This window comes from Anguilla rostrata, chromosome 9, assembly GCF_018555375.3.
Source record: "Anguilla rostrata isolate EN2019 chromosome 9, ASM1855537v3, whole genome shotgun sequence".
Classification (NCBI taxonomy): domain Eukaryota; kingdom Metazoa; phylum Chordata; class Actinopteri; order Anguilliformes; family Anguillidae; genus Anguilla; species Anguilla rostrata.
In genome coordinates this window covers 16,794,304-16,812,706 of record NC_057941.1, presented here as the reverse complement: position 1 = coordinate 16,812,706, position 18,403 = coordinate 16,794,304, and the positions used below count along the sequence as shown (strand labels likewise).

General features: G+C 38.2%; 2 protein-coding genes across 2 annotated transcripts; one reads left to right on the top strand and one right to left on the bottom strand.

Annotated features, from left to right (window-relative positions):
• Positions 1–925: 925 nt before the first annotated feature.
• LOC135263065 (zinc finger protein ZIC 3-like) lies at positions 926–9,565 on the bottom strand. The gene is made up of 2 exons (XM_064350653.1): positions 4,752–9,565; positions 926–2,889 (listed from the first exon to the last, which is right to left on the bottom strand). Exons 1-2 carry the CDS (start codon positions 5,710–5,712, stop codon positions 2,243–2,245), a joined length of 1,608 nt encoding a protein of 535 aa, XP_064206723.1. The 5' UTR covers positions 5,713–9,565; the 3' UTR covers positions 926–2,242.
• A 2,542-nt stretch (positions 9,566–12,107) lies between these two features.
• Positions 12,108–16,589, top strand: LOC135263067 (zinc finger protein ZIC 3-like). The gene is made up of 3 exons (XM_064350654.1): positions 12,108–13,763; positions 14,628–14,791; positions 15,060–16,589. Exons 1-3 carry the CDS (start codon positions 12,767–12,769, stop codon positions 15,240–15,242), a joined length of 1,344 nt encoding a protein of 447 aa, XP_064206724.1. The 5' UTR covers positions 12,108–12,766; the 3' UTR covers positions 15,243–16,589.
• Positions 16,590–18,403: the final 1,814 nt, after the last annotated feature.

The following is an 18,403-nucleotide window of genomic DNA, read 5'->3' as shown; positions in this document are numbered from 1 at the left end:
CCCACACTATACAGCCGTCTAAATAAACTATTTGAAATGTCAATTGAACACACAAGTGATAACCGTTTTTGCATTGGTTAGACTTGTTCAAGAGAAGCCAGTACATCACTGGTGTTACAGTAGGATGCTGGCAGTTGTTGCTGAATACACATGCTTCCAACGTAGATGTAGTTCTGGCTGCATATGGCTCTCCCCGTGCATCCCCACCCCTTGGCACGCATGTCTTTTGTATTAATACAGGTTACTGTGGTATTTAATGGTTTTATTTTTATTTTATTTTTAATGGATGTAATCTGTATGTAATTAGGGCTTTTATGCTTGTCCCTGTTACGCGTAATTAACTTGCCTTTAGTGATTCAGTGATGTTGCATATACACTCTCTGCTCAGGGAAAGTTGTTAGCTAGGTCCGGTAGCAGTAGGCCTACTCGCATAGATAAGGTGAACGCAAATTTGTTCTCTTACAAAACTGCTCGATGAATTTAATGTAATTGTCTCCTCAAAGTTGAACCTCCACGCGTTATTTTCCAATGAAAATAGCACGTTGTTTTAAAACACTTAATTTTAATTAAAGGTATCTTAGTGATAAACCTATACATGCACATGAAAAAGCATTCACGGCAGATTCTGTATGAACCCATGTATGAGTATGCTCAAATTACATTAAAACCCTGGTCCTATTTTAAAACCGCCAAGTAGTAGAGTCTGGTCTATTTGCGATACCGGAAAATTTCGCAGATTACAGGGATAATTAATTACATTTCATTAAACGTGCTAATTTCATTCCAAGGAACTTGGAATTCATTCCCTCTGAAATTTCGCAAAACTGATATTAAGGCGGTGTGCTACTGCAGCTGCGAGGAGTCACTATGTAACTCAGGCACGTTCTCATTGAAAATGCATTGGTCTTGATCACACACAGCCTGATCAAAGAGAATACACATACTTTAATGAATGTGTGTATGTATAATTAATATTACAGTATATACAGTAGAATTTCAAATTAAATATCTTCATTCTTATCACAGAGGCTTTGCACTGTCCACTGAACTAAAACAATGCCCTGGCCTATACATACAGTAGGTCTGTGCATATAGCTCACATAATCCGTGTGAAAATGTAATATCCCGTAAATAAAGAGAGAGAAAAATCTAGGACAGCACGTGAGCAGGAGGCCCAATAAACGAATAGCTTCACCAACCAAGGCGGACACTATAACTGTTGAAAAAAAAAAAAATACAGACCTGCTTGACGATGAACGGGCCTCGTTCACATTGAATACGATATTTAGCACATCAACTGACTGTTTGATCTCAAAGTATTTGGAAAGGTGATGCAAGAACAAAATACATAATGTTGGATAAACAGATTAATAATTCCATCCCTGATAAACATATTATTCATATAAACACGTGAACAATCAAAATAATACAAATATACTACGCATCGCCATTTCAAATAGCCCCTTGTTGCTATTCTACTATACGTGTTAATTCTGGAACACATGTTTCAAGAACAATTGTACAAAACAGTTTGGCTAATTTGAAGGGCGATGCAACCCAAACGCAAGATAACTGCCATTATGCATTGTCCGCTGCTCAGATAACCGGGACAAGAAAAGCACAACCATCATTTACTTGATTCCATTGTTAGAATTCGTGGTTCAGCCGAATTGCCCTGTTTGACCTCTCAAACGTTAATACAAGGATTTCCACTATCTTAAACTGCTGGCGCTTCCTTTCGCATCTAAAAGGTCAAAAAGGCAGCATAACATTTAAGACATATCAGTAGGCCTACACAACGACTCTCTGTTTGCTCCATTATACTGCAAGCAAGCAAAACAAATAACAAATTATCATCAAAGGTACATAAATGGCAGATGCTTTCATTTACAACCCAAAAAAACAGACGCAATGACTTTTCAGTCTTTCTTATTGTAGTGAAATAGTAAGGAACTGTCACATAGCAAGCTAATTAAGCCAAGCCAATTCTGGTCATATAAAGCCTATCAGTCGCAAGGTGCATGGTGGTGTGAATGCTCAATCTAAAGGCACAACGTCCACTGAAAATTCTGAGGAACGAATTCATTGTTCTGGTGAATTACATAGAATCAAAAACAATAACAAAACCGCACAATTAGTCTTGGCTGTCAAGCCCTCCTCGCCAATTAATTTAGGACATGTCTGATGGGGATAAAAATAAATATTAACTTACACACACACACACACATGCGCAATAATGTAGTCACATGGAGGATCTGTCACTGTCACTGTGCTTTGACGAGAAGGCCTCTGGCCCACCGTGACATGTGTACCAGCCGTTCACAATACTTTTTTGGAATGGTGAGCCACTGTGCGGCTGAAAGGTCTGATGGCTCGGGGCGAAACTGTAGCTTGGCTGGTTGGCGGCGTACTGAACGATCTCAGTCCTGTACTGCTCTCTTTGCAACAGCAAAGGGTCAATGAGAGACTGCGATCTACGTGCGCAATCCAGGCCATTGTCGTACATGCGTAGAAAACGTGGCGTCGTGGAGGAGCCATCTCCCCTCTCCAGCGACACATGGTCCTGTGGTGTGGCAGGGAGTCCGGAACAGGACGTTTGAACTTTGGGACAGGACGAGCTCTGTCGAGGCGTTAGTGCGGGCGACCTGGTTTCGGCAAAGTGCCCGATGTTATCCTTTCTATCCTCCTCGGTTTTCGCCACGTATGTCTTGCAGTGCAGTTTCATGTGCTTTCGAAGGGAGCTGGGATGCGTGTAGCACTTCTGGCACCCTCGGACCTTACACGCGTACGGTTTGTCATTGGAGTGCACGTGGGAATGCTTCTTCCGGTCGCTGCTGTTAGCGAATCTTCGATTGCATCCCAAGAAATCACACTTGAAAGGCTTTTCACCTAAACGTGCAGAGGAGGGAGAGATGGCCAAATGTTATGTCAGGATGCGTGTGGTCCACTACCATAGGCTATAGAAATAAATAACAGGCCTACATGGTTGTAAAGTCGTACAAGATGATTCATGATTTGGTTAGACGTTGGCAAGCATTAGGCCTATATGCATGTAGGCTACTACATTTTAACCTGCTACATTATTCTTTAAGAAATTTGGCATATGGTTGAGTGATCAGTCTCCAAAATGTGTCAAACAAACGTCCAACCGAGCATAGCTTAAAACCAGAATGAACCCTCTTTAATGATAAGTCTAACCTAAAAACAAGCACATTTCATATTGAACAGATATGCTAGGCTGTGTTACTACACAATCGTGAAATATAGGCCTACATTATCAGAAGTTGGCCTAATACACATTCAGTCACTTCAATCCATGCAAAAAGATCTTATTAAATATGTGGCCTGTTTGTAAAGATTACACATTATTTTTGTATGTGTGTTAACTATGCAAACAATGCAGTTATATGTCATTGACATAATGTCATTCCAAATACAGAATGCTACAGAATTCGCGCAGCGATTACAATTTATAATTATTTAACGGTGCAACATTCATAAAAGTATCTCATAGATAAGCATGACATATGGAATATCATTTTAGCATGGTGGCTGTTTCTACGGTAATACATTTACGCAAGATGGTATATTGTCAACATTCTTATACCATTATGAAAAGAAAGCAATGTCATTCCTGCTTTACAATCAATAATAAGAATATAGACCTAGCGTATTTATAGGTTATATTGTCAATTGTGCCTCTTACTTTAAATAAACGCTCTTGTATTTATATAAGTAGCCCCTCAATTAATTCTTTATTTCGGTTTCGTTGAATTTTCGTCTTTATATTTCAGCCAGGGTATTTACATATACACAATCACTTATTTTCATAAAAATCACTATCTCTGACTTTATTCTATATTCTACATTCAACCATCGGCAAAAAGGGTATTGCTGTACAAGAAGCGGTCATAGAAGACAGTACAATAGTTTTTTTTATGAATGTTGTCGTCCATATGGCAGGCTATAATAAATAATGCCCTTGAATAACGTTTTATGAGCTACCTGCTGCTGAGTTGCGCTGATCTCAGCGCTGGCACCAGGGCTTAATATTTGATTAGTAGGAGTTTCTCCTCACTGGGCGGCCAGAGCGCTACGTAAAATCTACGTCACGACTCTCCGGTGTCCCATTTCTTATTTATTTATTTAATTGTTTATTTATTTATTTATTTATCCATAACCTGCAAGTGAAGGACACAAAATAAGTTGAGAAACTGCACTCGAGCTTCTCTTGAGTTCAGTCAAAAAAAAAGTTTCTTTCTCTTGTAAACCTTCGAATTACTACAGCAAAGAGATTCTAAATAAATAGTGCACTTTCTACGCATAATACAATTTTAAAAGTATTACCCACTGATGCGCGCCATTCCGTCAGATTTCCGATCCGTTTCTAAGTTATATTAAGTATCGTATTGTTAAAAAATCAATATTTAGCCGTGTCATTAAAATGCTTTAAACATCTCTAAGCAGGCTAATCACCGGTATTTATTATTATTATTATTAGTAGTAGTAGTAGTAGTAGTAGTAGTAGTAGTAGTATTATTAGTATTATTAAGTATTCAAATGGTAAACTTCAATAAAGTCTATCTTTGCAAATTCGTTATCATTCCGACCCCTTTCATTTTGGAATTCAGTGATATCAAAAAGTTTAGAACCATGTCCATCATGGGCACTGAAGTTAAGAGAAAACAAAATGAAATGTATTATTATTATTACTATTATTATTATTGTTATTATATTATTATTATACCCACCTGTATGTGTTCGCTTGTGAATCTTCAGGTTCTCTGATCTTGCAAAGAATTTCGCACAGCCATGGAAGGGGCATGGGAAGGGTTTTTCCCCAGTGTGGACTCTGATGTGGTTTATCAGCTTGTATTTGGCTTTGAATGGCTTCCTCTCCCTCGAGCAGTCCTCCCAGTAGCAAATGTGTTCTGCTTGCTCTGGTCCCCCTACATGTTCCATCATTATGTGGGTGACAAGTTCATACATTGTCTCAAAATTCGTCCCGCAAGGCCGCTTCCCAGGCTCCTCTTGGCCGCCACTCCACCTGCAGACCTTCTCGCACTTTATATTTTGCCTAGAGAACCTGAGGTTGGAGTCGCTTCCTGTTCGTGGTATGGCCATGTTCAGTGGTTTGTAGAAAGTCATAAACTGGGTGACTACCTGTTGTCTGCTGCCCCTTTGGCTGCCAAGGGAATGACTATAGGGGTTTGTTCTTGAGAGAAAGTCCCCTGGTAGACCGAGCATCATTTGGCTGCCGAGATCTTGAGCTCCATGGGTATACCCCTGGGCCTGTTCGTGGTAAGCAGTGAAAAATGCTCGACTTCTCCTTTCTCTATAGCTGGTGAGGTCACTATACTTTCCAATAACGCCATGTTGAGAGGTTCTTGCCGCCAGTTCATCATTTACGGGTGGCATGCCTTTTCCAAGGAGATCAGCTCCACCAACAGAGCTCCTTGGACCATGTTCTAACCGATGGCTGGAGTATCCAGAGTCTGGAGTCTGAGGGACAAAATAACCATCATAAGTACTGGACCTAGTCTCAGGGTAGTCTTGTGAACTGTGCGAGGGGCAGAGTTTTAAGGGACTGCCAGTGGGGTGTCCCGTATGCGCCCCTGCCAAAGGTGGCAGCACCACGCTGGCTTCAGTATTGTTCTCCCCAGGACAGACGTAAGAAAGAGGGCAATCACTAAACCTCGGCAGACTAGTCATGCTTTGTTATGGGTATGGCTGTGATCTCGCAAATTTAACATATCACGTGATTTGGAATCACCTAGAAAACGTTATTTTCATCATCTATCCTGTTAAATACGCTACCATCTCGATATGAAAATTCCCGAACCTACAATTCGAATGAGACTCCAAACCACACACCAGTTTTTTAAATGTGGTGCGAGTCCCATGCCGTCCACTTTGCGCCCTCCTGATTTGTGGCAATAATCGTAGTAGTAAAAACTGCTTCGAAGCAGGCTATGGTGCAATATAAAAGCACAGCAGGCAGATCTGCTTTTAAAACAGAGCGCGTTGGGATTGGTTGGAATTTGATATGATTGACGGGAGCTTGGCTGGTTTAAAGGGACACGCATACGTTCGCTACAGGACTCCTTTTAAAAATATTGCAAAGAAAATGCTTTGAAATGTGCCGCTTATAGACTGCCAAATAACGGTGGCTCTTTGACTTTCAGGCGCGGCACTAAACAGAAACCTCGTAAATTCCCCAAACTAGAACATTTTTTTCTCAGAACATACGGCAGTTTGTGCTTGTAAAGTCCCCAAACCTTTATTGAATATTCCGGCTCCTATGAGGTTAATCTGGGGAAGAAAAACGATACCTCCAAGTAAACTCGCTCCGTAGTTGACGAAGCCATGTAAAGCGTTTGGGGTAAGGTCACTGATTTCTGATGTATCGACTTTAAAAATAATATTACCGTAAAATACGTTGTGACATAGACCACGCGTTAGCAAAGCATTTGCATTTACGCAATGTACAATGAAGGCCATTGTCATTCTTTTCGAGAAAATACAGCATTATAGCAGTGTGTTTATGAAACTCCAACCTAGCCCGTTTAAGTTTCATCAACATTTTAACGGTCCAGGATTCTTATGTATTATCAAACGGCTGCGTTGGTTAAATCAGCCGATTGATATTATTGATGTTCACACTATCTCTTGTCATAATTCATACTTTAAACCCCTTAAAAGTTTGTCTTACGAAATACAACTCGCACTAACATGCTATATTTCAATATGCATTTAATCATGCAATCACACTATGGGCAGGGGGAAATTTCATTTTAAAGATCCCTTGATAGTGGCAAAGCCTGCCATGGAATGTAAAAATATATGACATGTGGCTAAATACATTTATACCCTACATAAAATGCTACTTATTTAATATCGACATAACTCATACTGGGTTTGTCAACAACCTATAGACAAATAAACAATATCTGTAGCCCGGTATTAATTTATGATTGGTCAATTTAAAAGCAATTTAAATTGAAAGAATATGGTGGTATAAAAACCACACTTACATAATAAAACATATATATTGTAAATATGAGAATTTTATGTATGTATGTAAGTATGTAGCTATGTAGCCTATGTATGTTGAGTGCCTACAACTACGTTTCCTTTTGGAAAAATAAAAAGTAACGTGTTTAATTGCAAAGGCTATATTTGTTTTACAAATATTAAAATTCGTGTGTTGTGTATATTTAGATATATAACCTACTCCTTAAATAAAATCACTCAATAACTTCCACGCTAGGTAGGTTATTCCCGCTCACATGTGGACACAAATGGGTTAAATAACTATACCCCAAGAAAAACAGTCGGAATGTGTGTCTGTGTGCGCATGGGTTGAACCAATTCGCATAAAAGTTAAAGAAATTGGCTCGTTACAAACTATGTAGCCAAATCGCACGCAGAACCCAAACGTAGAATAGGATTGTACACCAACAAGCATGTCAGTGCTTGTTTTATATTAGTCATGTCTAGTGCTCTCGCTTCCAAATTTACCTTGTTTTCGTATGAAAGCGCGATTTAAAGTATTGATTAGGCCTACAGATTAATAGGTTACATTCGTCTGTTGTTATATTTACTACCACTGGTATAGCGTACTTGGCGAAATAACGCAAGAAGAGCTCAATTTCAAGTCAATTGAGACTAACAGAAAGGTGGAAATTAGTGACGAAAGCATTCCTCGGGCTTGCCTGTCGAGTTTGTTTCTAAATGAAACATTTTCCTCTGGCCAAACGTTTAACTGCAACATATACCCACAACGGACCTTTAACGTTTTCGGATATGTGCACAATTTCAGAACGCCATGCAGTAATTTTAAATTGGTAGGACTAATTTCTCCTGAAATTTGTCAAAACTCCTGATCGCATAATTTACCTGCCTGACAATGCTTAGCAATAGCCTACTTCGCTGAAGAAATGTCACTTGACAGATGTCAATATGCATGTCATCATAAACAAGTGCAGATACTGGATGACGAAGTTTTGTTTAGTATGAGTGCGTCTTAACCTTTAATATAAAAATATGAATTAATTTAATGTACCTGTGAATACTCTCAGTTAATCATTATAAAAACTGTGTATAATAAAAATAAAAATATAATTATATTTTATTTTCCCACCAAATACTCAGAATGAAATATGATATTTAAACCAAGCATATAACTTAAACAGTTCACTTCAGTAAAGATGCATTTTCAACGCAAAGCAAATTGTTTTATTTCGTTTGCCACACCTAATAGTGGTTTAGCTATAGTTTCATTGCAACTTTAAAGGCTGCTATAGCTTCGCTAGAGAAGAACGAGAGAATCTTTTAAGTTTCCAATGTCCTGTACGTTTCAGACTGCTTTTGATGATTAGAGCAAAACAACCTAAATGTCCAAAACTGTATAGTTCGTAATGGATACAGTTGAAAAAGGACAAGAAGCAAAGTAACAGACTGCATGACATACGTGAATCCACGCCGTCAACGACACGAACAGTCATTAAAACTCGTATGGCTTGAATTGATTTTTATTCAATAACTAGTTGCCGAGTTTATTTCTGCGAAGTTCGTGTTGTCTTTCGTTGGATTTTCATCAGAGCGCAATGCGTACCCCACACTGGCTGCTTCAACTCTGCTAGACAAGCAGAAGACAACGGTAAAGATTAGCTGCGGTGTTCCATGCTTCGGTTGCCACTCAGTTAGCAGTGACACAGGGAAGGTCAATAAGAAGGACTCCAGACAAAAACAGAGACAACAGGAACACCCAAGGTCATAGGTCCCTGATAGAGATATTGCAACATATAAACATTATAGGATTCGGGATTTAACCTTTAGGTGCGCGAGAAATATTAGTTTGCACGTATCATTCTTTCACTTACTGAATATAAGCCCACAAAAGGACAAGCAAGGATGGAATTAGAATATTCCTACAAATTAACATTCAAGAAAGCCGTGTGATTGTTTATGGAAGAACACGTGAGCATTTATTTGCACACATACATAGTAACTACAACAGAGAATACTGTAAAACTTTTGAAAGCTTGTCTTGCGATCTGTAAACGGTACTTTTCCAACTTTGTTGTACGATTAACTAACACAATGTATGATACAATCGTCTTGGGCGCCCGTAGTAAAAATATCTTAAATAAAAAAATGAAACGCATTTTAATTGTATTATCACTTTTGAAGACACTGTATTGTTGAAATGAGTAGTGGATCAACAAAATCAGTACAACACAAACCATTCTAAACATTGACTAAAGACGTCGTTCAATATTTAATCCACGTACCTCGTGGTCCATCCTTATTCTAAATTTTAAAGGGGTTCAGGTGAAGTATTCATTAAACACACACACATTTACAGGAACAGGACAACAGATGAACAACTATACGCATTCATGTGAAAGAGGGTGTATTGATAGATTTAGGCTACAAACCAGCTTTGTAGAACAGTTCTTAGAATTCTGAATTAAATATTTTTTCAGATATTAAAGTGGTTCAACTTTGTTAAATTCGAAATGTCTCCCCATTCAACTGATGGCGATGTCATCCAGCATAGCCGAATAATGTTTAACAAAAATACATTTGAATTTAATTTATTGTATTTGCGCATATACGTGCCATAATATTTTCTTTATATTTTATTACCGAAGTTTTGAACCAAATATGTGTTTTACGCATTGGTAGCCTACTACCAAGTTCACTTTCACAGTTAAGGTTACGGGCGTGAGAGGTAACTGCGCGGGAAGCTGGGGCATAAGGGCAAAATTCATTGTTATGATAATGTCGACAAGAAATTAAATTAAATTAAAACATGTAGCAATTTAAAGCAAAGTATTTACATACCACATTGAAATTAACGCTCAGTGCAAATATAATGGGCTGGGCGCGGAGGTGTTCGAGTAGGCCACAATGAATCATATCAGTTATGTTTCTCCATGGCTAGCGATGTACCCTTCATATCAAAAACCCATAACTACTTCACACCAATAGCAGCATTAAGGTAGGTGTTTCATATTATAACATCATAACTTTACAAGCATTAATTTATTATAAATAAGCCAATACAACCTGACAGCATCACTAATTAAAATGTACGTCAGTTGACAAGCATAAATGGCCATAAACAGCAATTCATATAATGATAATGATAGTAATAATAATAATAATAATAATAATAATAATAATAATAATAATAATAATAATGCTGATGTTGTTGTTCTTATTTTTGTTTTTCCATAATTCCTAAAAAAAAAAAAAGTTTATGATCAATTATGAAAAGAAGTTCTTTATTTCGGACAGAAAAATGCTTGTGATTGTTGTTGTATGACATACCATTCAATATGTGTGCTGATACTGGGGCTGGCAATCATAACATTTCAAGATAGGACTATAACCTTCAATTAATTTACTTACCTCAAAGGGGTGAAAACAGAAACACAACAATGGACTATTTATTTTGGAGCCAAAAATTGTCGTATTGTATGTATCCAGTTTGTATCTTCAGAAATCCAACGATATTTGGGGTGGAGGGGAATTTTATTGCTTCTAAAAGCACATGCTCTCCCCATGGAGACTCAGAGTTACTTTAGATTATATTGAAAAGGAAGCAGGCTAACTTCGAGCTACATTTTAGTCGGCCTTATTTAGAAGCAAATTTCACCACTTCCTGAGGCTAAGCGGAAATTTCAGAAACCCTAGCCAATATATCGTATATGATCTTGAGAACTGATCTTTGAACTGGGACATGGTTTGATTTTTAATACAGATAACAGTAGGCTGCACGTGTGTCTGCTAACTAATATAGCTCATCAAAACTAACGTTCCATATACCATTATGATCCTACCGATTTTTTTTTTTATGTTATAACATAGGGAGAGGATATGTCATATTGTAAGAGACGTTCGATCACTTCCTTGTTGTGTTTGTGTGGATGGAGAGAGAGAGAGAGAGAGAGAGAAGTGGGGGAGGGGGATAGAGAAGTCCTGATTTTACAGGGCAGATAAACGAACCACTCATAACTTCATGCTTCCCTGTATATGAAACCAGACGAGCATTTAAGTTTTATCACTAGCTCACTAGCTCATGGAGTTAAGTGTGTGTGTGTGTGTGTGTGTGTGTGTATGCATGTATGTACATAACTAACGTTTCAATACAAAACTGTGAATAAAGAATACATGTGTATGTATTATATGTATTATAATGAACTCACCGTGCTACTTTATTGATATTAACCTCAAATAATGGTGATATATATATATATATATAGTAGGATAAATACAGAATAAGCCAAAACTGAAAGCCTGCTTGTGAACATTTCTTTATTCTTAATTTCTGAAATACAAAATAAGAGCTCCTTCCTGGGACAGATCTGGGCAAAGGAATGTGGCGTGGAGTTAAAAAGCACTGCTTGAAACATTCACCGCCTCCCTGAACTTGATCAGATTTTACGTTTCCAGCAGCGAGTCGGTGGAAACTTTGTGAAATCAGCTCAATAGCCTGGGATTCTTGGGTAAGAAAAATTCTAAAGACATTACAAATACTGCCATTTTTCTTTCTTATTTCTTCTTTCAACAGCCTATGCTTTAGGGAAAACCATCCCCCTCCCACGCGGCTGCAAGAAAGCAAGAACTCGGAACTTTGCCAAATATCATGACAGCGTGAATGAAAAGCAGCCCAAGAAAACAATTTAAAGAAAAAAATAATAGTGAAAACTAAAGTGAAACTAATAATGACATCCGAATTTAAAAGGAGCAAATAAGTTCATAAATATACCTACATTTACATAATGTATTTTTTCGACATAATTGTTTTATGAAAACAGAGAGTATTATAATTAATTCACGTTAATGGAGGTGCTCACATGGGACATACACATTCAGTGAGGAGACCTATGAACCCCAGACACTTGCAATGATGGGAAATAACGACATTATATACGGAGTACTCTTAGGTTTTGAAGAAGGGTCCATAGACAATATACAGTATCCTAGAGTGCATGTAAGAGTCATTACCAATATTCCAAGGTGTCTGTGTTCATATGTGTATCTGTATAATGCACGTGCTGACGCGATTTATATAAAAATAAAAATAATCATTTTAAAATCTGTAGGCTTCGGAAGTGGCTGCTACGAATGTTTGCGCTTGCTGCACTGTCTGTCTGTTAATGAGATGTATTTATACATACAATTTCTCGTAATAACTTCCCAAAAGTTTCAGAATATTTGGTGTGTATTGGAAGGAAATAAACAAGGAACAATTACTTCAGCGAGATGTCCCACTGCCATACTTGCATATAACACGTCGACCAACCAATAAAACTAAAGTGCGAAGTCGAACCGTGCCAATCAACAGATATCTAGCCAATTAACTCACTGTGTTTTCGTCACGTGCCAAGGAGCTAGCTGGCCTCTCATTGGGTATCGTACAGCTGCCTCCCGAGTTCATTTATGTGCAAGGAGTGAGTGATTGACTTTATCAGTCCAAGGACATCATTCACTAGTAAGGGGGGTAAAGTTTGATCCTCTTTCTCGAGGATCACGGTTACATGTGTTTCCTCCTCCCGTTACTGAAGGGAAGGATTCTGCTTGCTGTTTTGTTGTCTATTTTTTTCCTTTTTCAAAATTAGCCTGCAATTCTATATAAATCGTACGATTTAGAGATCGCTGTGCTGCAATTTCGACCATAGTGTTTGCAAACAATTTATTAACTGTTTGTTTAATTTTTTTACCATCGCGAGCTTTTTTTATTTTCTTCCTGATGACTATGCTTCTTGACAGCGGTCCACAGTTCTCGGCGCTAGGTGTTGGAGGTTTTGCGCCGAGACACCATGAGATGGGGAACAGGGACACTGGGTTGGGACTCAATCCCTTTGGAGATTCTTCCCATTCCGCAGCATTCAAACTCAGCCCCGTGACTCACGACATCACCTCCAGTCAGACATCTGCGTTCACCCCGCAAGCCTCCGGATACGCAGCTGCCCTCGGACACCACCACGGTGGACAAGTGGGTTCTTACACCAGCGGGGCTTTCAATTCCACCAGGGACTTTTTGTTAAGAAACCGTGGAGCTGCTATCGGAGAGTCCGCTACAAGTAGTGCTCAGCATGGAATCTTCGGTCCTTCCTCGGGTAGTCTGCACGGACCCCCTGGGCTTTCTGATAACCCGGGACATCTCCTATTTCCTGGGTTGCACGAGCAGACAGCGAGTCACCATTCCCCTAATGGACACATAGTAAATAGTCAAATGCATTTGGGTTTACGCGGGGATATTTTTGGAAGACCAGACCCTTACCGACCAGTAGCCAGCCCCCGCACGGACCATTATGGCACTGCTCAACTTCACAACTACAATCACCCGATCAATATGAACATGGGAATGAACGTTCCCCCACACCACGGCCCTGGAGCTTTCTTCAGATACATGAGGCAACCGATAAAACAAGAAATGTCATGTAAATGGATTGACGAGAATCAGATGAACCGACCCAAAAAAACATGCGATAGGACTTTCAGCACCATGCACGAACTGGTGACGCATGTCTCCATGGAACATGTTGGCGGTCCAGAACAAAGTCACCACATTTGCTTTTGGGAGGATTGTCCCAGGGAAGGGAAATCTTTTAAAGCCAAATACAAACTCGTAAATCACATCAGAGTGCACACAGGAGAAAAACCATTCCCCTGCCCTTTCCCCGGTTGTGGAAAAATATTTGCCAGGTCGGAAAATTTGAAAATACATAAAAGAACTCATACAGGTAAACATTTGCTTTCGCATTTTATTATGACTGTGATCACTTTGAACGTGTATGTACTCCGGTTCAGTAGTAGTTTTTATTCGGTCTGTTTTCTACTTTAAAATGGGGGAGGGGTAGGCTAAATAGCCTAACGTAGTAGCGAAGTAGTCTTCCACAGTGTGTTCTACGCCTTTCTTTTGGATAATTGCAGGCCTATTTTTTGATTCGGCAAAGAAAAACATATTTCACAAAGTATATGTAAAATAAACAGTTGCATTTTAAATATATATTGTTGAGAAAATAACGTGAATCTGTTCCTTAATTTCAAATGCTTCTTAATGTTTTAGTCGTAAACTGGACCTATTTTCTCCGGGTAATTGTATTTGCAATGACCACATATCTTTTCTAATAGCCAGATAAGTACGTGTAAAGTACAGTATTTAGTCTGGCTCCTCTGAGTGCTCACCCGTTAGTCTGCGTCCGGCATTCGCAGTCATTCTCTTGAACACTTAACCTGTGATCTGAACCAAAATGCGAACAAAGTGAGACGTACGTAGGAACTTTAAATATCGGAACTTTCGGTAGGTAAACAGCATGAACAGTGTTATCGGAATGAATGGACTCGTGTAATTGATATACAGTCGAAAGGAGCATTCTTCACATCTACGAAACACTTGCATTGCGTTGAGGATACTTGCAGTATTCTAGAGAAAACATTTCTTCTCAAGTGCATTGACTTCGTTCGGATGTTTTATCATGCTATGGACTGTGTTCTTAAATACTGCCCGTTACCAAGTAACAAAGGTGAAGTAGTTTTTTATTAGATGAAAACCGTGTACAGGCTACTGGAAATAATAGGCCTCCATGTTTTTCTTTCTGTTGCAGGTGAAAAACCCTTCAAATGCGAGTTCGACGGCTGCGACAGGCGCTTTGCAAACAGCAGCGACAGAAAAAAACACATGCACGTGCACACTTCAGACAAGCCGTATATCTGCAAAGTGTGCGACAAGTCCTACACACATCCAAGCTCTCTCAGGAAACACATGAAGGTAATAAACGATTTATCTACTGAGTGTGAAGACTTACCAAAGCATTACCTACTTTCCTAATCGATTAAAGTTTGCATATTCTCTTTTCTTGCCCCGTTTTTATTGTAGGCCTAATAGCAAATAGGCCTACGAGTTAATGTTAGCATCGGTTAGCACTTATTTTTATTACTCCGTTTTCGCTTATTTAATTTCTTATGAAAAAATATCTGCAAGTAAGGTTTATTAACTTCTTACAGCTTACTTGAAATCGTTATTATTTTTATTGCAGGTGCATGAGTCTCAAGGCTCAGAGTCTTCACCAGCTGCAAGTTCTGGGTACGAGTCGTCCACACCGCCAGCTCTGGTGACAACAAACATAGAAGAATCCACAAAAACACCGCCGTCAGTTGTGCAAAATACTGCATCACATAACGACGGACTCCCACCCAACTTTAACGAATGGTACGTTTGAAACTGAGCAAAGCAGACTCTCAAAGTACCACGCGGTTAAGGAAACCTATTCCACGTGCATCCTAAGGTTTTGAAATGAGGTAATGGAGGAACTATTTGAGCAGATGATAGCATGTCCACGCGCCACCAGGCCTCGTCCTTTCTCAGGATTTTGAGAGTGACTTCCGAGTGAGAAGCCGACAGAAACATAAATAATAAAATAACAGTTTCTACAAATAATTATGGGATGTCCATTTTTAGTTTACAGATAATTATTGTATTTTTTATTTCACGTATTTTTTTCCTCAAAGTCTATTTAAAATAAAGAAAAAAGGAAGAATCTTTCACGATGTGTCAGGGTGATGCTCGTATCACCATTGAATTGATTGTTAAAACTTCACACAGTCTTAATAAACGTGCCAAAGTCTTTGTCTTGAACTTGAACAAAAATAAATAAATACTAAATATATACTCGTGAATGTATTTTCCTTGTTTGATGGGGTCTCATCTGTTGTCAACGTCCGTTTTCAGGTGGAGAACTGTGGTACTCAATTACGATTGTTACCGTTGAATATATATACCGTTGCCTTTTGTTTATAACAATGTAAATACATATTCATGATTCCATATTTATCCATTTGTAATTTAAATATCGGTAAAAGTTCCGACATTGAAATGATATTTATGTAAATGTTTTCTAACAAGACTGTACAGTTTTGGATCATAACCTAATATTAAAAAAATCTTAAATATAAAGCTCACATATTGCGATTGTATCTTTTTTAAAATATATAAATGTGTCTTGTTCTAATATAAAGAAAATACGAATTATATTAATAATGTGGAGTCAAAGTTGTCTATATATGGATTTATTTCCGTCAACTCTGTTTTAGCATGTGAGGCCGCTAAAGGCCTTTCTGTAGCCTAAAATATAATTTATGTAAAGCTGAAATGTTTTCTTATTTATAAAGCGATTGCAAATTATCGTGCAAGTAATTCTCTGTCAGTACAATTTTTCTTTAAGTCAGGTTCAGTTTATTTGATGTATTTTTCTTCATTATTTAGGGTGTATGGTAGATATCAAATAGGCTTCAAACTTCAAACGCGCCTAGCTGGTTACTCAGCCAGTAATGGGCATGTGACCGATTCGGTTTTTTGAAATTAAGTTAAAAACACATATTTATCAGATATATTCCAACCGGAATGAGTCACATGAATACTTCAAATACTTGAGTGAAAATTCCCCCAATCTAATATCGAGTTATTTATGGTTACAGAATCGACTGTCTTTGTGGATGCAAAATGTGTTTTAGTGTGTGCATCAATGTTGCAGCACAGTAACTTTAATAATAAAAGGTTTCTGTTTGTCTGTTTTGAATTGTTGTGAATGTAGTTGTGGAAATAAGCTTGCTTTGTGCAAAATAATGTCGATTGATGAACGTGACATTGATATTGATATTCGTATTCAGGAGGATAAACAATACTGCTGGTGTTTAATCCTGTGTATTGCGCACGTATATTTTGCTTCGGATTTTCTTACATGTGCTATAATAAAATAATCACCCTTGAGCTAAGAAAAATGTATTTGATGCAAGCTTCTATTTCAGCGCTTTTATACCTTACTCTAAGTCATAGGAAGTGTGCGCAGTTAGGTATAGTTAGCCATGCACATTCTCGAAGAAATTGGTCGCGTATTTTATGCCTGAAAAGCAGATAGTTAACCAGTTGTATAACAGTCCCATGCTCCATGCACATGACAATACGCTGAATGAATCAAACGTATGAGACACTTTCGTACTCTTAAAAATAACTTTTATTTATTTATTTATTTTTGGTATAGCCTATTACAAATTATATGGTGATGAATAAGCACAGTTCTGACTAATATTAAATTGCAACGCCGTGATGAACTGTGACTTAAAACTAGACCACACTAGAAGTGTTTAGTTCTCCGTCTACCCATGATGGTTGTTATGATTCAGGACAAAGTGAACTTGAAACTGGGACGGCATTGTTCTGAAGACCTGGACAAAATGTTTTCAACTGTCAACGTCGATTTGACCCGTGCTTGATCACGCTCACGTTAGAGTCCTCTGACAGGAACATAAAGAATGTGCTTTGGTTACAGTGTCAATTCCTTCGACACCTCTTCTAACTTGACCCTGTGTTACTGTGGTCTTAGCGGATAGGTTCTTTAGACTTGAGCATTTTGCAAGAAAAAACTATTGAGTATAAAAGCCGCACATGTATACCTTTGGGACAATATGAGTTACGGAAGTTAGACTGAAAGTAAGAATTCCATGTAAAGTAATCACACATGGTGCATAATAGACACAATATGCCATTATGAATCGAAGCGTTTACATCCATAGAAAATGGATGGGGAAAATTAACAGGAAAATACCAATACCCTGATAGGTCTATTAATTTAAATATTATAATTAAGGTCTATACGATAGACAACCCAAAGCTTCACCAAAAATAAGTAACCTAAATTAATAATTGCTATTGGTATTTGTGTCTACTCTTATTAGAAATCTAAAACATCGCCTATAAAATCTTTAAAATTAATTTTCAAAACTACATTTCTGTTCTGTGATTTATCTTGTAGATGTACACATATCCAGGATGAAGTGTGCAAACTAAAATAAAATAGTACTACAATATACGAGCATTAGCACTTAATACGCAGAGCTAAACATTTAAGCTAAGTAGACATGTGGATTGATGAATTGAGAAAAAAGCAATGGTATTGAAAGCGCAGTCAAGTTCTGCTATAGGACGCTGAAGTCAATCAATTTTATAGGCTTCTTGTATTTCTATTTTTGCTGAATAGGCCAATAGCCCACAAGTTAGGCTACCCAATATCCCACCTCTCTCTCTCTCTCTCTCTCTCTCTCTCTCTCTCTCTCTCTCTCTCACTCACTCACACACACACACACACTAATTTTGAGTTTCCACATTTTGGGCAGGCGCGCATTATACTTCCTGACAGCTCACGTTCTTTTACTTGACATGACGTCACAATATGGCGATGTCCCGCTATGTAGTGGTAGGAAAACCCTGTTGAATAAGGCAATGCTAAGCTGTAGTGCTGTGTGGGTATGCATAGCGAGTTGCAGCATATCATTATCAAAACTTTCCGAAATGTTAGTATTTGTCCAAGGATTACGCGATATACAC